Source organism: Diaphorina citri, unplaced genomic scaffold, assembly GCF_000475195.1.
Source record: "Diaphorina citri unplaced genomic scaffold, Diaci psyllid genome assembly version 1.1 scaffold1003, whole genome shotgun sequence".
Classification (NCBI taxonomy): domain Eukaryota; kingdom Metazoa; phylum Arthropoda; class Insecta; order Hemiptera; family Psyllidae; genus Diaphorina; species Diaphorina citri.
This window is the reverse complement of record NW_007378434.1, coordinates 32,933-54,928: the sequence shown is the minus strand read 5'-3', so window position 1 is coordinate 54,928 and position 21,996 is coordinate 32,933. Positions and strand designations below refer to the sequence as shown.

General features: G+C 39.5%; 1 protein-coding gene across 1 annotated transcript in view; it reads right to left on the bottom strand.

The window, feature by feature from the left end:
- Window positions 1-1,816: 1,816 nt before the first annotated feature.
- Window positions 1,817-21,996, bottom strand: part of LOC103513654 (DNA-directed RNA polymerase, mitochondrial) — a 48,433-nt gene continuing 28,253 nt past the window's right edge. Inside the window, exons 10-28 of the mRNA XM_026826793.1 lie at window positions 21,514-21,588; window positions 21,226-21,391; window positions 20,131-20,255; window positions 18,717-18,898; window positions 16,826-16,980; window positions 13,236-13,457; window positions 12,374-12,474; window positions 11,521-11,601; window positions 11,300-11,369; window positions 10,443-10,688; window positions 10,164-10,217; window positions 9,643-9,748; window positions 8,467-8,746; window positions 6,958-7,129; window positions 6,452-6,670; window positions 4,391-4,482; window positions 2,870-3,098; window positions 2,583-2,749; window positions 1,817-2,426 (exon numbers count right to left, since the gene is read on the bottom strand). Of these exons, the coding sequence (XP_026682594.1) occupies window positions 2,966-3,098; window positions 4,391-4,482; window positions 6,452-6,670; window positions 6,958-7,129; window positions 8,467-8,746; window positions 9,643-9,748; window positions 10,164-10,217; window positions 10,443-10,688; window positions 11,300-11,369; window positions 11,521-11,601; window positions 12,374-12,474; window positions 13,236-13,457; window positions 16,826-16,980; window positions 18,717-18,898; window positions 20,131-20,255; window positions 21,226-21,391; window positions 21,514-21,588 (2,479 nt within the window). The 3' untranslated portion in view covers window positions 1,817-2,426; window positions 2,583-2,749; window positions 2,870-2,965. The remainder of the gene's footprint in view (window positions 2,427-2,582; window positions 2,750-2,869; window positions 3,099-4,390; window positions 4,483-6,451; window positions 6,671-6,957; window positions 7,130-8,466; window positions 8,747-9,642; window positions 9,749-10,163; window positions 10,218-10,442; window positions 10,689-11,299; window positions 11,370-11,520; window positions 11,602-12,373; window positions 12,475-13,235; window positions 13,458-16,825; window positions 16,981-18,716; window positions 18,899-20,130; window positions 20,256-21,225; window positions 21,392-21,513; window positions 21,589-21,996) is intronic.

Genomic DNA, 21,996 nt, shown 5'->3' with positions numbered 1-21,996 from the left:
CTCATTTCATCATACGTTAATTTTTCGTATAGGTATGTTTTCTTTTAAAATATGTACAGTATTTTCTATTGTTAAAAAAAGAAATATAGGTGTGTTGAATAAAAAATGAAAATGGTTTAATTTATTAAGAAGAAAAAAATACCCACAAAATGTTTTTCTTTTTGTAGTTATCTACCTATTTTGCAGCTAAGCCATAGAATCCAGAGATGAACTCCTATCAAACATAAATACTTCTTTCAAAGGCTTTGATCAGTGGGAAGATTCTCACTTAGTGAGCTCTTCTACCCAACCGGTTGGGAAGGGAACTTCTTTTTGGGTTGACTTAGAACTGTCGCGGACAAAAGTTGAAACAAAATAGATTTGATCCTTAATAAATTATTTAACATAAACAATATTTTACTGATTTATTTTGATTACAAATGATAGAAAATCACAGGACCTAGGAAGAAAACCACCTTAAATTTCACATATGAAAACAATATTTTACTGATTTATTTTGATTACAAATGATAGAAAATCACAGGACCTAGGAAGAAAACCACCTTAAATTTCACATATGATCGTATTAATCTTGTTGGATCTATTTATGAATAAAGAGGTGGGTGCTCTATGAAACTGTTAGCATAATGGGGCATCTTGTTCTAAGCTGACCTATCTACAATGCTTTTTTTTCTTTTTTTAAGAGTTTTGATAGAGGGAACTGTAACTGCTAATATGATTGTATTAATCTTGTTGGATCTATTTATGAATAAAGAGGTGGGTGCTCTATGAAACTGTTAGCACAATGGGGCATCTTGTTCTTAAGCTGACCTATCTACAATGCTTTTTTTTTTTCTTCTTTAAAAATTTTGATAGAGGGAACTGTAACTGCTAAGGTCTTATCGTCCCGAAAGTGAAGAGAGAAGGAAGAAAGGATAGGAGAAAGCCAACCGTTTCGAGAACGAACCTTATCCATTTAGGATAAAATCCGCTCCGGCCGGGAATCGAACCTGCGACCTAGCGCTTACAAGGCAGACGAGCTACCCTCAAAGCTAACTAGGCCGGCATTTTTTTTTTTTTTTAATGACTAGAACTAGACTACATAATGAACTACTTTACTGCGGGGTGATTTGCCTGAAATAACACGTATCTCGGACTAATAGTAGATCGAGAATCTCAGATTCCAATAATAAAGTATACAGCGTTTTAATTTAAAACCTAAACAATACGAAATCCGTTTTAAAGCGTTCTGTAAACGTTTAATGCTGGTGGCGATCTTTGTATGAGATAAGTAAAACGTTGCCCTAACGTTGTAATGAAAAACGTTGCTAGGGAGTTGTGATGAACGACTTATTTGTAAAACGTTGCTGCAACGTTGTAATCAACAACGAGATATGTTGCTAAAAAGATGTGATAAATTTCTTTGTAAAACTACAACGTTGCTGCAACGTTGTGAAAAACGAAGAGAAATGATTTTATGAGATTGGTAAAACGTTGACACATGTTCAACTTTTTTTCGTCTTTTTACTTTCGACTGTAATGCCGGAAACATTAGACGTATTTTATTATTGTTCCGAGTTTTCTTCCACCTAGCCTTTTCCTATTGACTCGTAAATAGGGTCGGCACTTATTGTCAGTCCCTTCCAGGCCAGGCAGCCCTATGGTGTACCTACCTCGTGACCTGATAATTTTTTCTCACTCAAGTCTTTGGTCACAAAATCTTTCAGACTTTTTTTTGTTTCCCTCGCCCATTTATTCCCCTCACTTCCATTTTCTCAAGTCTTTTCCCTCTCGTGGTATATGACTCTCAGCTCTCAGGTCTTGGTTCACACAATCTTGACTAGAACTAGACTACATAATGAACTACTCTACTGCGGGATGATTTGCCTGAAATAACACGTATCTCGGACTAATAGTAGATCGAGAATCTCAGATTCCAATAATAAAGTATAAAGCGTTTTAATTTAAAACCTAAACGTTACGAAATTGGTTGTAAACCTTTCAAAGCGTTCTGTAAACGTTTCATGCTGGTGGTGATCTTTGAAGGAGATAAGTAAAACGTTGCCACAACGTTGTAATGAGGAAAGTTGTGATAAACGATTTATTTCTAAAACGTTGCTGCAACGTTGTAATGAAACACGACAAATGTTGCTAGAAAATTGAGATTTATGATTAAATGATTTCTTTGTAAAACTAAAGCGTTGCTGCAACGTTATGAAAAATGACGACGAGAAATGATTTACGAGATAGGTGAAAAGTTTTGACAAAACATTGACATAACATGTTCAACTTTTTCGTCTTTCCGCTTTTGACTGTAATGCCGGAAACATTAGACGTATTTTATTATTGTTCCGAGTTTTCTTCCACCTAGCCTTTTCCTATTTACTCGTAAACAGGGTCGGCACTTATTGTCAGTCCCTTCCAGGCCAGGCACCCCTATGGTGTACCTCGTGACCTGATAATTTTTTCTCACTCAAGTCTTGGGTCACAAAATCTTTCACTTTTTTTCCCCTCGCCGATTTTGTTTCCCTCAAGTTTTTTCCCTCTCGTGGTATATAACTCTCAGGTCTTGGCTCACACAATCCGGCAGCCCTATGGTGTACCTCGTGACCTGATAATTTTTTCTCACTCAAGTCTTGGGTCACAAAATCTTTCACTTTTTTTCCCCTCGCCCATTTTGTTTCCCTCAAGTTTTTTCCCTCTCGTGGTATATAACTTTCAGGTCTTGGTTCACACAATCTTTCCACCTTTCCTTCAGTCTTTTTTCTCGGTACAATAATAAAATACGGCTATTCTGACCACTTTTGAAAGACTACATCTAATATGCACAGGCGGACCTTACATCTAATATGCACCGGGCGTTGTATCAGCTGAAGAAGTACACGGAATGGTACAGTAATAAAATACGGCTATTCTGACCACTTTTGAAAGACTACATCTAATATGCACAGGCGGACCTTACATCTAATATGCACCGGACGTTGTATCAGCTGAAGAAGTACACGGAATTGAGAACTTGTCGAACGTCTAGGTCGCCCTTGGGTGGAACTTTGGTGAGCAGTTCGTTCAGTTTCTCCCTCATCTGTCGCTCCTTATTACTGGCACTGGCTTCAAGCTCACTGAAACCAACAAACAAGAGAGGTCATAACAGAAAAGTTCCGGGACCAAGAAAGAAGAGCGGGGAGGTTTTTTAGCGGGTTGAGCGGCCAGGAATGGTGCCACAGAAGGGCGAAACACCATACCCTGAGCTGTGACTCCAGCATACCCTCCACACCATGCTGGAGAAGTCATAAAGATTTTTCCTCCTCATAAAAAAAAAGTTTTAAGTATCTTGTATTTATGAGAATTTTCAATTATTTACCTGTACTCGAAGGAAGTCTTGTTCCGGAGTATGTCGTGGTACTAGGTCTGCTAGATCGGTACCCTCTGTAATATGAGTCAGACTGTAGATCTGGAAGTGAAAATAGATAACAGAAGATAAGTAGGGCGAAACACCATACCCTGAGCCGTGACTCCAGCATACCCTCCACACCATGCTGGAGAAGTCATAAAGATTTTTCCTCCTCATATAAAAAAAAAGAGGATGAGAAGCAAGGAAAACGAAGAAATGAGTACACAAAGAAGGGACAGAAGAACAAAAAGGGGGAACACCATACCCTGAGCTGTGACTCCAGCATACCCTCCACACCATGCTGGAGAAGTCATAAAGATTTTTCCTCCTCATAAAAAAAAAGAGGATGAGAAGCAAGGAAAACGAAGAAATGAGTAGGTACACAAAGAAGGGACAGAAGAACAAAAAGGGGAAAAAAAGAGGAAGAAATAAGAACAGAAAGGAATAAATAAAGACAGAAAGGAATAAGAGGGAAGAAACAAGGAACAAGGACAGAAATAATAGGGAAAATGAGGACTGAAAAAGAAAAAATAAAGACAAAGAAAGGAAAATAAAGGAAATACAAGAGAGGAAGAAACAAAAACAGATCGGGGGACAAGAAGAAAAAGTAAAAAAGAAAGAAAGAAATAAATAAGGAAGAAATAAGAACAGAAAGGAATAAATAAAGACAGAAAGGAATAAGAGGGAAGAAACAAGGAACAAGGACAGAAATAATAGGGAAAAATAAGGACTGAAAAAGAAGAAATAAAGACAAAGAAAGGAAAATAAAGCAAATACAAGAGAGGAAGAAACAAAAACAGATCGGAGGAAAGAGAGAAAGAAATAAGGACCGGAAGAAAAAGAAACTAAGGACAAGAAGAAAAAAGAAATAAATAAGGCCATAAAGAAAAAAGAACGATAGGAAGAAATAGATAAAAAAAATTGAAGAAAATAGACAGAAAAAAAGAGGAAGAACAGAAGAAAGAATGAAGGAAAGAAAGATCGTGTGCTAAACTAGAGGTCGCGGGTTCGAGTTCTTACCTTTCAGAACTGGCATAGTTGTTGATCAACTGAACTGATAAGTCTTCGAGAATTGGCTGTGAATGAAGATTGACAAACTGCTGTCGACAAATCTGTAAACAGAAAATAAGTATTATTTTAGCATGATTTCTGAATTATAAATCGATTTTCTGACTTCAAAAAGATAAATCATCTAGTATGAACTTTTTAAAGTCAAAACTGAATTAGCATGATTTCTGAATTATAAATCGATTTTCTGACTTCAAAAAGATAAATCATCTAGTATGAACTTTTTAAAGTCAAAACTTTGAAATTAACCCCATACACGATGATTTTATCATGGAATGTATTACATTGTATTACACATAGCTGACTCAAAACCCACCGAGTAGAGGCAAACGAAATTAAATGCCAACAATCAACACTTGACTTGGTATGGCTATGGATGTATGAACTTGAAGTTGGCTTAGCATGATTTCTGAATTATAAATCGATTTTCTGACTTCAAAAAGATAAATCATCTAGTATGAACTTTTTAAAGTCAAAACTTTGAATTAACCCCATACACGATGATTTTAGCATGGAATGTATTACAATTACATTGTATTACACATAGCTGACTCAAAACCCACCGAGTAGAGGCAAACGAAATTAAATGCCAACAATCAACACTTGACTTGGGTATGGATGTATGAACTTGAAGTTGGCACATACCTATCTAATGATTTGTCGGGCGTTTCCATCTTGCAATTTGCGGATCCGCAATCTCGCACTCAATCTCGCGAGATTAAAAAAAGTGCGGATTGCCATCCTTTGATCTAATCTCTGGTCCCGTCTTCAGCGAACTTTTGTACCCTATTCATGATTGAAGTTGGCACGTATCTAATGATTTATCGGGCGTTTCGGATCTAATTAGGGATGGCAATCTTGCAATTTGCGGATCCGCAATCTCGCGAGATTAAAAAAAAGTGCGGATTGCCATCCCTTGATCTAATCTCTGGTACCGTCTTCAGCAAACTTGTGTACCCTATTCATGACATGCTAATCAATTATTCATGACAATCATGACACTCACCAATGATAGGTTCAGTGGCAGGATCGGTCCAGAAGCAGTCATGCACGGACACATAAGTGATGCCTGCATTGTATTACACATAGCTGACTCAAAACCCACCGAGTAGAGGCAAACGAAATTAAATGCCAACAATCAACACTTGACTTGGGTATGGCTATGGATTTATGAACTTGAAGTTGGCACGTATCTTATGATTTGTCGGGCGTTTCAGATCTAACTAGGGATGGCAATCTTGCCATATGCGGATCCGCGATCTCGCACTCAATCTCGCGAGATTAAAAAAAGTGCGGATTGCCATACCTTGATCTAATCTCTGGTCCCGTCTTCAGCGAACTTTTGTACCCTATTCATGACTGAAGTTGGCACGTATCTAATGATTTATCGGGCGTTTCGGATCTAATTAGGGATGGCAATCTTGCAATTTGCGGATCCGCAATCTCGCACTCAAGATTAAAAAAAAGTGCGGATTGCCATCCCTTGATCTAATCTCTGGTCCCGTCTTCAGCGAACTTTTGTACCCTATTCATGACATGCTAATCAATTATTCATGACAATCATGACACTCACCTTATTCATGATAGGTACAGTGGCAGGATCGGTCCAGAAGCAGTCATGCACGGACACATAAGTGATGCCTGTATTCATGATAATGTTATTCATGAAACTTATACTATTCATGATAAAGTTATTCATGACATTTATCCTATTCATGATGAAGTTATTCATGACATTTATCCTATTCATGATAAAGTTATTCATGACACTCACTTTATTCATGATAGGTACAGTGGCAGGATGGGTCCAGAAGCAGTCATGCACGGACACATACGTGATACCCGCGTCTTCACAATGCAGTGATGTCAATAAGTGATGCCTGTATTCATGATAATGTTATTCATGAAACTTATACTATTCATGATAAAGTTATTCATGACATTTATCCTATTCATGATTAAGTTATTCATGACATTTATCTCATTCATGATAAAGTTATTCATGAGACTCACCTTATTCATGATAGGTACAGTGGCAGGATGGGTCCAGAAGCAGTCATGCACAGACACATACGTGATACCCGCGTCTTCACAATGCAGTGATGTCAACATCATATGTGTGGAATCGAGTGAATGCACAAAGTTGGGTGGAAAAGCGTTCTTCTGTTTGGTCATGTTGGGTTTGCTGAAACATTCAAGGGACGGTTTTGCTATCGTAATGTCCGCCACAGACTTCAAGCATGCTTGAATGGTTCAAGCAGGCTTGAATGTCTGTGCTGGAACCATTCAAGTATGCTTGAACGTCTGTGACGGGCAATAACAGGCAGGTTGAGTCATTGAATTTTCATCAGGCAACAGGCGGCATTTCTGGCTGACTTTTGCTTGTGAACTTTTTTCGTGCCTGTATTCATGAAACTTATACTATTCATGATAAAGTTATTCATGACATTTATCCTATTCATGATGAAGTTATTCATGACATTTATCTTATTCATGATAAAGTTATTCATGACACTCACCTTATTCATGATAGGTACAGTGGCAGGATGAGTCCAGAAGCAGTCATGCACGGACACATACGTGATACCCGCGTCTTCACAATGCAGTGATGTCAACATCATATGTGTGGAATCGAGTGAATGCACAAAGTTGGGCGGAAAAGCGTTCTTCTGTTTGGTCATGTTGGGTTTGCTGAAACATTCAAGGGACGGTTTTGCTATCGTAATGTCCGCCACAGACTTCAAGCATGCTTGAACGTCTGTGCTTGAACCATTCAAGTATGCTTGAACGTCTGTGACGGGCAATAACAGGCAGGTTGAGTGATTGAATTTTCATCAGGCAACAGGCGGCATTTCTGGCTGACTTTTGCTTGTGAACTTTTTTCGCCACGTTCAAGCTTCTTGCTTCAATTTCTGGCTGACTTTTGCTTGTGAACTTTTTTCGCCACGTTCAAGCTTCTTGCTTCCCAAGAGCGGCAATCTAGTTTGTGCAAATGGCTTGAGCGTGTAAACCCACTTTTACGAGTAACTTTCGTGATGGAAATTTGGGGAAACCGAGAATTTGTGAGTGCCGCAGTCAATGAAGTTAAGCATCGTTTTACGTGGTTAGTATCTAGATGGGTGACCGTCTCGTAATCAAAAAGCGAGATGTCTAAGATCTTCTCCACACCCTAACTCATGAAAGCAAAGTTAATTTTTGGCTGGAATTCATCCTTACACGTGTTCTTTTATACCACGTTAAAATAAGAGTAGATTCGTGGAGCTCAGCACTTCCTGTTTGGTCATGTTGGGTTTGCTGAAACATTCAAGGGACGGTTTTGCTATCGTAATGTCCGCCACAGACTTCAAGCATGCTTGAATGTCTGTGCTTGAACCATTCAAGTATGCTTGAACGTCTGGGACGGGCAATAACAGGCAGGTTGAGTGATTGAATTTTCATCAGGCAACAGGCGGCAGTTCTGGCTGACTTTTGCTTGTCAACTTTTTTCGCCACGTTCAAGCTTCTTGCTTCACAAGAGCGGCAATCTAGTTTGTGCAAATGACTTGAGCGTGTAAACCCACTTTTACGAGTAACTTTCGTGATGGAAATTTGGGGAAACCGATATTTGTGAGTGCCGCAGTCAATGAAGTTAAGCATCGTTGAGAGCGGCAATCTAGTTTGTGCAAATGACTTGAGCGTGTAAACCCACTTTTACGAGTAACTTTCGTGATGGAAATTTGGGGAAACCGATATTTGTGAGTGCCGCAGTCAATGAAGTTAAGCATCGTTGTACGTGGTTAGTATCTAGATGGGTGATCAAAAAGCGAGATGTCTAAGATCTTCTCCACACCCTAACTCATGAAAGCAAAGATAATTTTTGGCTGGAATTCATCCTTACACGTGTTCTTTTATACCACGTTAAAATAAAAGAAGATTCGTGGGGCTCAGCACTTCCTTGGGACCCCTGGTTCCTACACTTAACCCTCTGGGTGTTTTTTTTTTTCTTTGTATGTCACTAAGCTTTCTCCTGCTTCGTCTAGATATCTTACTTGAATAAATCTCCGTCCATATTACGACTGACAGTCATCATGCTCGGGGTACGCTGCGCCGACTTGCTCGTCTTATGGTAGTGCTGCACGACAGGTAACCCCAAGGGCGTCACCCACTCCACATGCCTGGCGCGCACCAAACTGATGAACTTGGCGCACGAAGTGAACCAATCTTGTATTTCGCGAGTCGAGGTGAACATCTCCCGTAGACAGTCGAACGTTTTGTTCATCAGATAGGAGGAGCCCGACCAGACGTGCTCCTGAGGATAGGACTCGATATCTGGAATAGAATGTGGTAGTAGAAGATAATAAAATGAGATAGAATAGAATAAATGATTGGGTAAAAGGCAGAGCGGACTAAGTCCAAAAATCGACTTTCTGAGTTATCTATATCATTGGAAACCATCAGGATAAAATCCGCCCCGGGCGGGAATCGAACCCGCGGCCTAGCACTTACAAGGCAGACGCACTACCAACTAAACTAACTAGGCTGGCAAATTTTTATATTGGTCGCGAACTTCACTTTAGTGTTGTATTGAAATGAGAGCAAAAACAAAATGGCTATCTCTATTTAAACTTTGACTCCATTTATCTCAAAACTCTTTTTCTGGACTTGGTCCGCGACCAGACGTGCTCCTGAGGATAGGACTCGATGTCTGGAATAGAATGTGGTAGTAGAAGATAATAAAATGAGATAGAATAGAATAAAATAAATATTTGGGGTCGACTGGATTCGAACATATCAGATGCCTTCAGGCACACTCCATTTGTCAAGGATCTAGGATTAACTTGCCCTTGGGATCAATTTAATTTTAGGAAACCATTTACTGATGAAAATGAAATAATGAGTTGTAAAAATAATCGAAATAAAAGTCAAAGTTTTTGCGGATGGTGGGTATCGAACTCGGGACCTTCTGCTTTACTGATGAAAATGAAATAATGAGTTGTAAAAATAATCGAAATAAAAGTCAAAGTTTTTGCGGATGGTGGGTATCGAACTCGGGACTTTCTGCGTAGGTAGCACTGAACTAACCGTAGAGCGTAACCACTGGACTAACGGTGTCCCTTTTAGGTATGTGTGTCTAATTATAAAATATCCAATAGGTAAAGCTGTGTCTATTGCCGGGTATAAGAATTCTTTAATCCTATCTGAGCAGTATAAAACCCCGCTCTTACCTTTGAGTTGTTTGACAATCTGTAGTCTGGCACCATACCGGGTGACCCCATACACAGTGGTCATCACTGTCTGTTTGATCACTTTCCTTCTCACGAACCCATCCATGTAACTGCTAAGGTCTTATCGTCCCGAAAGCGAAGAGAGAAGGAAGAAAGGATAGGAGAAAGCCAGCCGTTTCGAGAACGAACCTTATCCATTTAGGATAAAATCCGCTCCGGCCGGGAATCGAACCCGCGACCTAGCGCTTACAAGGCAGACGAGATACCCTAAAAGCTAACTAGGCCAGTATATTTTTTTTTTTAACTGACTAGAACTAGACTACATAATGAAATACTCTACTGCGGGATGATTTGCCTGAAATAACACGTATCTCGGACTAATAGTAGATCGAGAATCCCAGATTCCAATAATAAAGTATACAGCGTTTTAATTTAAAACTTAAACGTTACGAAATCGGTTGTAAACCTTTCAAAGCGTTCTGTAAACGTTTCATGCTGGTGGTGATCTTTGCCCCATCCATGATTTGCGCTATCTTCAAGCCGTTAGCTGCGTCCTTGCTTCTCTCTCGCTCCACCTGTAGTAACAACGGCTGGTTAATGACCGCGGCTAGGAGTTTAAAAAGAAGTTTATCTCTAAACGCAGACGAGAAAGCAAAACAGGTCACACAGCACTGGAAAAACACAATTTAAAGGCATTTTTGGCGCCCTTGGACACGGAAATCAGGTAGGTAAGTATCTCTTTAGGATAAAGTCCGTCCCTTTGGAAAAAAAAACTCAAACTACGCGTTAACATCTCTTACCAGTGCAGCTACGGCAGAGTACACATCCTGCGGCACAGCGGCCGGCACCAGGTTTACCGACACAGCTCCGGCCTGATCTCTCCCCAGGGCGGCATAATGCTGCAGACCATTACACGAGCCGTCCTGATGTACGGGGAAACCGGATAGGAACTCGGCCGGACAGTCCGAGTCTAGAGCCGCCTGGATTTCCATGCAACACGCCAGGGTTTGCCACGGGTTTTCCGAGTCTGCCCACCACATCCGACCCTGGAATATAAATAATACTGATTTAGAACACTTTGTTCTCTGTCTGTCCACCAAACTGAATGGTAGGATGGTAGGAATATTCCTTTTTTTTTCAACAATAGGTACTTTTTTTAAGGTTTATTTTTAAAATTCATAGTAAAGACAATAACAATAGAATAATAATAAGTTATAGATGTGCAATAAGAGAGGATTTCACCGAAATCTAAACCAATCTCGAGTTATGATCAATTTTCTAGACGAGGTTAACAGCGGAGACGTTCTCTACCACCTAACACTTTGAGTTGTATTAGTATGTAGTCAAATTCTCAAAGAGTTATGATCAATTTTCTAGACGAGGTTAACAGCGGAGACGTTCTCTACCACCTAACACTTTGAGTTGTATTAGTATGTAGTCAAATGCTCAAATACCTACCTATAATCTTATATGTATGAGGATGAAATTCCGATCCTCGGCTGGGAGTGAACTCGCCGCGTCCTCCTGTTTATTAGGCGTAACACCAATCAATACCCGGGTCAATCTAAGATTGAACTCAATCCTGAGATGATCCAGGGTGGTAAATCTCTTCGTATCGGTAGTATCAACAACCTATTGAACTTGGGAAGTTACTTACACTCAAAGGATTCTGAGCCGAGTCCAGAATATCATTGAGAATAGAGTTGGCATGAACTCGCCGCGTCCTCCTGTTTATTAGGCGTAACACCAATCAATACCCGGGTCAATCTAAGATTGAACTCAATCCTGAGATGATCCGGGGTAGTAAATCTCTTTGTATCGGTAGTATCAACAACCTATTGAACTCGGGAAGTTACTTACACTCAAAGGATTCTGAGCCGAGTCCAGAATATCATTGAGAATAGAGTTGGCGTCAGCATCGGCAGACTACCCAACATGACGGCAATATCCAATATGCCTCTGAAAGATGGAAACCAGAGCGATCCGTAAGTATTATAATAAGCCTCTTATAAAAAAAAACTAAAAAAAAAAAAAAAAAAAAAAAAAAAGATGTAAATGTATATGTTTCTTGGTCACAAATACAAACATAGTACATAAACCAATGTCATAGTACAAAAAGAAAAGTAATTGAATAGATAAGACCTCTGTAGTTATATAGTTCCCTCTACATATAAAACCTCTTGGAAATACTTTAGTAATAGAAAGTAAAAATCTCTCTATTGTACGTATGTAAATAAAGAGATCAATCAATCACTGTTTATTATTATTATAATTATTATATAATTATTATTATTATTATTATTATTATTATTATTTTTTATTTATTATTATTATTTTTTTTTTTTAAGATGAGTTTTTCACCGATCGACGTCTTTATTTCGCAGCAATGAAACAAACACTACATTGGACACTTGTGGTCTTTGTCGTAGCATGCCCATCCCGTAGTATATCCTTCATCAAATGGGCGCTAAGAGACACAATACTTCCCATTTAGGCGCTGGGTCAACACCAGAACAACAGAAAGTAACCCGTCAATATGTTTTGGTATATCTTACCTTGCCATATCGGAGCCTAAACAAACACTACATTGGACACTTGTGGTCTTTGTCGTAGCATTCCCATCCCGTAGTATATCCTTCATCAAATGGGCGCTAAGATACACAATAGTTCCCATTTAGGTGCTGGGTCAACACCAGAAAGTAACCCGTCGAAATGTTTTGGTATATCTTACCTTGCCATATCGGAGCCAAGATGATTGAGGTGAGGGGGACAGGGGTATACACGTCCTCGAAAGTCCATGTTGTGCGGGAGCCAGAACACGCGACCCTTGAACTGTCAGACCACAACGAAAACCACCATTAAATTTTATTTTATTATTTTTGAGGAATAAATAAATAAGTAAATGCCGTTTCTGTATGTTACTTTGGTGCTCACTGCAGCATTGTAGGATTTTCCGAATATCTCAATAATCCCAACATCCAATGTTCACCTACTATGTTGGCACCGGTGGCTATGCACATTTATAATTCCCGCCTGCAAGGCGAGCGCAGTGACCACTAGGCCATGGGAGCTGACTGACTGACCATTTTTTAAATGTACAAATCTATTCGTCAGAAAAACTATTCGTTTGAACGAGTTGAATGATTCACTACCCCCCTCTCCCCTCTTGCCTCTTACTAGATGAGGATGCAAGAAAGAGAAGTGAAGAGGGGGAGGGGTATAGTGGTATAGCCGTATGCCAGAGTTTCCGAACGAAAACCCGAATATCATCGACTCGCTCGCCTACTCGACTCTCGAGTGAGAAATCGGCGCGGTGTAAATATTCAACTCGATTAATTTCCACTCGAGTTACAACTCGAGTTGGAAAATAATCGAGTAGAAAATAATCGAGTTGAAAAATCTCACTCGAGTCCCATCACTATTCCCGCGTGCAAGGCGAGCGCAGTGACCACTAGGCCATGGGAGCTGACTGACTGACCATTTTTTAAATCATTATATTCTTTTCTTGAACAGAACAGACCAAAAGAATTTGGGCTTAGGTATGTATAACTAAGAATATTGAAGAAACAAAATCATATACAGTGTGTACTCACATGATGTGCTAACGAGAGCCTATACAGGGCGTCACACCAGAGGGAGAACATTTCACTCTTCTGCCGCTTGAGAGTGCACCGTTCTCGGAACGCCTCCTGCCGTTCCTTCTGGCTCATGCTTCGCGAGACAGCTGGGGGGAGGGGAAACGAGGACGCGGGTAGGGGAATGTCCAGCTTGTCCGAGCCGCCATTTTGAAACACCTCGGTGATTACGTCTAGAATCTGAGGGGAAAAGAGGGGAGGGGATTGGAAATTAAACACATGGGTTGAAAAGTATCATTTCTGATTCCTACAAATGGATGTTAGTTACTCAAACTTATAAATACTCTTTACTTTCTATTATTTTGCTTGTTTTTTCAAGAACTTTTCCCACTCGGTCCAAGGCACTTCAAAATAATTCACAAATGTGTACGACATATCTCAGATCAACCTCAGTGGTGCAGTGGTTAACGCGTTGGACTTTGGATCTGGAGGATGGTGGTTTGAGTCCAAATCAAGTCATAAAAGTTATATCTAGGTGTGATAGTAAAAATTCAATTATTTCCTCTTTTCGTCCGAGGAGGTTAATAAAATGGTTCTATTAAAACCATTATACATCACACAGTTCAGTAGGTACTACATCAGAGGTGTTTGAGTACCTTTGCATCTCATTTTCTTTTCCCCCACAAGTTAGTATTATACTAGTGGTTAATTGATGAACAGAATTGTAGTACTGTAGCCTATTCCACGAAAGAACACAAACAGCCTATTCCACGAAAGAATATGGACTAGTCCATCTGTTTGTTTACATAGGCTCTACACTTTTAATTTTTACAATTTCATACTTTTGTGGAATAGGCTACTGTACAACTTTCCCAGCAGAAAACCATAGGCTGCGGTTACACTTGATCAGGATTCTTACAACGCGAGGAGCGCAATCGATTTCAAATGTAGTAAGGCAGTCTCTACGCACTCGTGATGGCATTTCTTTCGAAGTTTTCGTAAGATCACAAGTTCTAAAACAGTGCATTCTTCTTTTGAAGTAGTCGAATCAAGAGTAACCACAGTCTAACCTCTAACTCATTTCATCATAAGTTAATTTTTCGTATAGGTATGTTTTCTTTTAAAATTTAAAATATGTACAGTATTTTCTATTGTTAAAAAAAGAAATATATGTAGGTGTGTTGAATAAAAAATGAAAATGGTTTAATTTATTAAGAAGAAAAAAATACCCACAAAATGTTTTTCTTTTTGTAGGTATGTACCTATGTATTTTGCAGCTAAGCCATAGAATCCAGAGATAAACTCCTATCAAACATAAATACTTCTTTCAAAGGCATCAGTGGGAGCATGCCTGGCGCGCACCAAACTGATGAACTTGGCGCACGAAGTGAACCAATCTTGTATTTCGCGAGTCGAGGTGAACATCTCCCGTAGGCAGTCGAACGTTTTGTTCATCAGATAGGAGGAGCCCGACCAGACGTGCTCCTGAGGATAGGACTCGATGTCTGGAATAGAATGTGGTAGTAGAAGATAATAAAATGAGATAGAATAGAATAAAGGATTGAGTAAAAGGCAGAGCGGACTAAGTCCAAAAATCGACTTTCTGAGTTATCTATGTCATTGGAAAGAGCGCAAAAAGATTTACTTTTTATATTGGTCGCGAACTTCACTTTAGTGTTGTATTGAAATGAGAGCAAAAACAAAACGGCTATCTCTATTTAAACTTTGACTCCATTTATCTCAAAACTCTTTTTCTGGACTCGGTCCACTCTGCCTCTTAGCCATTCAAATATTTGGGGTCGACTGGATTAGAACATATCAGATGCCTTCAGGCACACTCCATTTGTCAAGGATCTAGGATTAACTTGCCCTTGGGATCAATTTAATTTTAGGAAACCATTTACTGATGAAAATGAAATGATGAGTTGTAAAAATAATCGAAATAAAAGTCAAAGTTTTTGTGGATGGTGGGTATCGAACTCGGGACCTTCTGCGTAGCACTGAACTAACCGTAGCGTAACCACTGGACTAACGGTGTCCCTTTTAGGTATGTGTGTCTAATTATAAAATATCCAATAAAGCTGTGTCTATTGCCGGGGTATAAGAAGTCTTTAATCCTATCTGAGCAGTATAAAACCCCGCTCTTACCTTTGAGTTGTTTGACAATCTGTAGTCTGGCGCCATACCGGGTGACCCCATACACAGTGGTCATCACTGTCTGTTTGATCACCTTCCTTCTCACGAACCCATCCATGATTTGCGCTATCTTCAAGCCGTTAGCTGCGTCCTTGCTTCTCTCTCGCTCCACCTGTAGTAACAACGGCTGGTTAATGGCCGCGGCTAGGAGTTTAAACTTGGTTTAACTCTAGGATTAAGCAAGCTGATTGGCTAAAATATTTGAAATCAAGCAATAAGAACTTTAACTGCTAAGGTCTTAGCGTCCCGAAAGCGAAAAGAGAAGGAAGACAGGATAGGAGAAAGCCAGAAGCAATAACATTGAAAACACTAAGTCTAAAAGAGGGAGCTATAACTGCTAAGGTCTTACTGTCCCGAAATCAAAGAGAGATAGGAGAAAGAAAGCCGTTCCTAAAACGAAAAAGAACAACCCACTTTTACGAGTAACTTTCGTGATGGAAATTTGGGGAAACCGAGAATTTGTGAGTGCCGCAGTCAATGAAGTTAAGCATCGTTGTACGTGGTTAGTATCTAGATGGGCGACCGTCTCGTAATCAAAAAGCGAGATTTCTGAGATCTTCTCCACACCCTAACTCATGAAAGCAAAGTTAATTTTTGGCTGGAATTTATCCTTACACGTGTCTTGTATACCACGTTAAAATAAGATAGGGGAATGTCCAGCTTGTCCGAGCCGCCATTTTGAAACACCTCGGTGATTACGTCTAGAATCTGAGGGGTAAAGAAAGGGAGGGGAAATAATGAGAATTTGGCACATGGGTTGTAAAGTCCCATTCCTCATATACCTACCTAGGGGAATGTCCAGCTTGTCCGAGCCGCCATTTTGAAACACCTCGGTGATTACGTCTAGAATCTGAGGGGTAAAGAAAGGGAGGGGAGATAATGAGAATTTGGTACATGGGTTGTAAAGTCCCATTCCTCATATACCTACTGTAGGTGACACTCCAGTCAAAATATACTCACTTGTGGGCGTGGCGATTAAATGAGAGTATTCCACTCTTCACAGCCCATCTTCAAGCATGTTAATGTACCTCTGCTTCGAGTATGTTTGCCGTTCATGTCACAGTACACTGGCTACCACATACATAATCGCCTGTGAAATAGCTGCGTGTTCGTTGAAAACACATTCAAAACTCATATTTCATTGGGAGGACCAAAATTCGAGGAAGTATGAATGGAAATTACTCAAACTCCGAATATGTAAGTATAGAAAATTTTACAAACACTTTTTTTCATATTGAAAGTTTTTTTATGAACTATAGGATTGTAACAATATGTAGGTATATACATATGTATTTTTATTTTTTTTTTTCATAACCATTTCCTCCCTCTGTCGAACAGAGGCATTTCAAAATATCTCTCAAAAGTGTAGGTACAGTCTCGGTTTAAGAGGGATAAAAAAAAAAGGTTCTCACCCGTTCGTTGACAACCCAGGGGGTCGAACTGAGCTGATTGAGTGAGTCCAGGGCCGGATACAACTGCTGCTGATTCATGTTCTGTAGCTTGACCAGCTGCTGCTGAGCTTGCAGGGGAAGTCGAATGAAAGGCACCTGGGATATGATGTAGCCACCTGAGATGGGAAATGATGGAACCAATGAGTTTAATTATTTCTAGTTTTTTTTTATATATAGGCTTCAACTTCTAGATTCTAGCCAATTTCTGCGCCTTTTCCCGTGTACAGACGGGGTCGGCGTTTTCCGTCAGCCTCTCAATCAGCCTTAACAAGGGTGATTGCTTTGGGCTGATATTTGGTTTTGGTTACAAATTTTACGAGTAGATGCCCTTCGCACTCAACCTTTGCTATTTCTTTAACAAAGGGAAATTCAGGCTGGTATATCCTTGTTTAAAGTCCCCCAGCCAGACTAAGCTGGTCTACTCCCTGTTCACTTTAAAACCCACTTCAATATTCTCATTTCTCCGATTTCCGTTTTTTTTTTTAAGACAAAATATCATATTGTTATTTCAAGTCAATCGGTTTACGAAAGTGGCTCAAAAGTTGAACGATTTGACCCATACACACAGAAACATCAAGCCGATGGAAAAAATCTGAATATATTTCTCTTCTATCTTACCAAGTTAGGGCCATTCGGATGTTGATGTAGAAGCAGCTGCCACTTGTGTCTCGTATTAGGACAGGGTTCTGAAGATTGAGGATCCAAGTACCACTCGCAATACTTTTCATACAGCTCTACTTGCTTGTGAAGAATACCAGAATGGCGCTTCTTATTAATCGAAAACCTGGAAAAGATAAAACAGAAAACATTAAATCAAATCATTAATTCTTTGTGGTGAAGCAGAGCTTTATTACAACTATAGTGGATATTACAGCATTGTAAATGTAAATGCAGTTTCTTTGTGTTATTATGTCACAATTTTGGTGCTCACTGCAGCATTGTAGGATTTTCCCAATATCTCAATAACCCTAAAATCCGTACGGTTAATTTTTTCTAATCTCTATGATTAAATTATCGGGGAGTCATTATCTTTTACATGAGAATCCTCGGGGGACAGGGGTATACACGTCCTCGAAAGTCCATGTTGTGCGGGAGCCAGAACACGCGACCCTTGAACTGTCAGACCACAACGAAAATCACCATTAAATTTCATTTTATTATTTTTGAGGAATAAATAAATCCCGTTTCTTTATGTTACTTTGGTGCTCACTGCAGCATTGTAGGATTTTCCGAATATCTCAATAATCCCAACATCCAATGTTCACCTACTATGTTGGCACCGGTGGCTATGCACATTTATATCGAGTGAATGCACAAAGTTGGGTGGAAAAGCGTTCTTCTGTTTGGTCATGTTGGGTTTGCTGAAACATTCAAGGGACGGTTTTGCTGTCGTAATGTCCGCCACAGACTTCTTGCTTGAATGTCTGTGCTTGAACCATTCAAGTTTGCTTGAACGTCTGTGACGGGCAATAACAGGCAGGTTGAGTGAATTTTCATCAGGCAACAGGCGGCATTTCTAGCTGACTTTTGCTTGTGCTAATTTGGCTTATTACAATTTTACTGTATTTATGGAGGGATAGAGGCCCTTTTTGTGATTGGAAGCCAGCACCCAAAGAGGTGGGATAGTTCTTATTCAAGAGGTTTCATAGAAAGAAAACAGGATAGGAGAAATCCAGCAGTTCGGAGGACGAACCCCATCTGTTTAGGATAAAACCCGCCCTAGGCGAGAATCGAACCCGCAACCTAGCGCTTGCAAGGCAGACGCTCTAGTGTACTTGATTTCTCCAATGATTCGCTGCAGCTATTCTACGTTCAAGCTAACTAGGCTGGCTGGGATAGTATTTAGTCTCACCTTTATTAGCACAGTACCAGGGTAGTGGCGGAGATGTCATGGGGACATGGGTCACCTCAAAGTCTAGAGTGGGGGGTAGTGTGGCTCGGAATAGCTTGGTTAGGACTGGATGTGGCTTGAGTTCTTCGTTCATAGTACGACCTCCTGTGCGGAAGAGTGGATAAAATGCCGGCAGCCAACGTCTGTAGAGTGAAAAGGGCGGCAAGAAAGGGGAGATTCAAGGCAAATTCTTAGAAGATATATGATGGCTTTCACCAATTTTCTTTTTAGCCCCTAACAGCTCTGTTAAGCCTATATAAAATGCCGGCAGCCAACGTCTGTAGAGTGAAAAGGGCGGCAAGAAAGGGGAGATTCAAGGCAAATTCTTAGAAGATATATGATGGCCTTTCACCAATTTTCTTTTTAGCCCCTAACAGCCCTGTTAACCCTATACAAATCAAATGGAACCTAACAGGCTGTTATCTTAACAGGCCTTCTAGAGGCTGAAAAAATATTGGTGAAACCGACCAATAAAATGGTATATCTTGGTTAGGAGAAGATCTTTATACAATTAAAATATTTTCCTTAACACACAACTAATTAGGAAAAAAGAGGAACTTTAATTGTGTTCAGCATAAATGCTCGTCACAAATGTCGTTCCCCGCTAAATACGCTACGCTAGATTTTATAACTTGACTTGGACTCGAACCACCAACCTCCAGATCCGCCAGGCTAACCACCACACCACTGAGGTTGGTGTCACACAACTAATTAGATAAATAATTAAGTAAATCAAAAAATAAAATAATAAAAAAAGTGATAGAACTACTAACGCAGACTTAAAAGCGATAAATGGGTTAAACTTACTCCGGACAATTCTTGGACGACTTCAACAGGTTAATGTTGATCTTGAGATCTTTGACGATGATGTTGTACAGGAATTTACCCACCGATGACAGCACGGAGGTAGGCCAAACTACGTCAGGAGTGTTCTGAAACGAATAACAACCGTCTTGAATGGGCTGTAGAGCACTTTAATTCCTTTAGGCTGTTATCTTAACAGGCCTTCTAGAGGCTGAAAAAATATTGGTGAAACCGACCAATAAAATGGTATATCTTGGTTAGGAGAAGATATTTATACAATTAAAATATTTTCCTTAACACACAACTAATTAGGAAAAAAGAGGAACTTGAATTGTGTTCAGCATAAATGCTCGTCACAAATGTCGTTCTCCGCTAAATACGCTACGCTAAATTTTATAACTTGACTTGGACTCGAACCATCAACCTCCAGATCCGCCAGGCTAACCACCACACCACTGAGGTTGGTGTCACACAACTAATTAGATAAATAATTAAGTAAATCAAATAAAATAATAAAAAAGTGATAGAACTACTAACGCAGACTTAAAAGCGATAAATGGGTTAAACTTACTCCGGACAATTTTTTGACGACTTCAACAGGTTAATGTTGATCTTGAGATCTTTGACGATAATGTTGTACAGGAATTTACCCACCGATGACAGCACGGAGGTAGGCCAAACTACGTCAGGAGTGTTCTGAAACGAATAACAACCGTCTTGAATGGGCTGTAGAGCACTTTAATTCCAATTAAAATATCCTATTAAGAACTCTTGAAAGTACCAAACTTATATTTAGGTATTATCAATAGCCCCGTTTTTTGTCTCTATTTTTCAATTTATTGTATTTACCTAATTGTAATTTAAAATGTTCAAAATAAAATAAAAAAAATATTGTAAAAAAAAAAAAAAAAGTTTAAGTCGACCGTCTTCTTCTTCCTGGGCATTTCCTATTTAAATAGGGTCGCCATTTCTTGTCAGTCTCTTCCAGGCCGCCCTATTGTGTACCTCATGTCCTGATAATTTTCTCTCACCTAAGTCTTGATTCACACAATCTTTTCACCTTCGGTCTCCCTTGCCCTTTTTTTTCCTTACTTCAATTCTCTCAACTCTTAGGGATGTACATCTCGTTTATCCTTTCAAAATGTTCATACCACTGGAGTCTCCTCTCCTGCATCTTCCTCGACACTTTAAAACCCACTTCAATATTCTCATTTCTCCGATTTCCGTTTTTTTTTTTAAGACAAAATATCAAAGAAATGACATGAAATTGGCAACATTGTTCGTCTTAAGTTAAACTAAAGTTTAACTTTGGCTTTCATACATACGACGGTCAGTCTTGATTCACACAATCTTTTCACCTTCGGTCTCCCTTGCCCTTTTCCCCCTTACTGCTATTCTCTCAATTCTTAGGGATATAACTCTCATTTCTGCTTTCAAAATGTTCATACCACTGGAGTCTCCTCTCCTGCATCTTCCTCGACACTTAAAAACTCACCTCAATATTCTCATTTCTCCGATTTCCGTTTTTTTTTTAGACAAAATATCCTATTGTTATTTCAAGTCAATCGGTTTACGAAAGTGGCTCAAAAGTTGAACGATTTGACCCATACACACAGAAACATCAAGCCGATGGAAAAATTCTGAATATATTTTTCTTCCATCTTACCAAGTTAGGGCCATTCGGATGTTGATGTAGAAGCAGCTGCCACTTGTGTCTCGTATTAGGACAGGGTTCTGAAGATTGAGGATCCAAGTACCACTCGCAATACTTTTCATACAGCTCTACTTGCTTGTGAAGAATACCAGAATGGCGCTTCTTATTAATCGAAAACCTGGAAAAGATAAAACAGAAAACATTAAATCAAATCATTAATTCTTTGTGGTGAAGCAGAGCTTTATTGCAACTATAGTGGATATCAGAGCATTACTAAGTACCTCCTTTGTAACCAAGTACCACTCGCAATACTTTTCATACAGATCTACTTGCTTGTGAAGAATACCAGAATGGCGCTTCTTATTAATCGAAAACCTGGACAAGATAAAACAGAAAACATTAAATCAAATCATTAATTCTTTGTGGTGAAGCAGAGCTTTATTGCAATAGTGGATATCACAGCATTACTAAGTACCTCCTTTGTAATCAATTTCCATAATTCAATAAATTTTTAACCCTGGTAATGCTGCCACTGGTCGCTATTCGATTAGAGTAGCTACTCGATGGAGGAGTTGCAATTGGGAGAATATTATTAATAAAAGGTCGATTCCTACGTAAAAAGTTGTGAAAAATTCAAATCTGAGGTCAAAACACGGAAAAAGTAACTTTAAAAGGTCGAAAATTCAATTTTCAATTGCCGTTCTAACGAAGAAGTTCAAAGAGTTGTGACGTCAGATTTCACGTCAAAATGCGCAGAAACTCTTGCGCACAAAGAAATGAAGC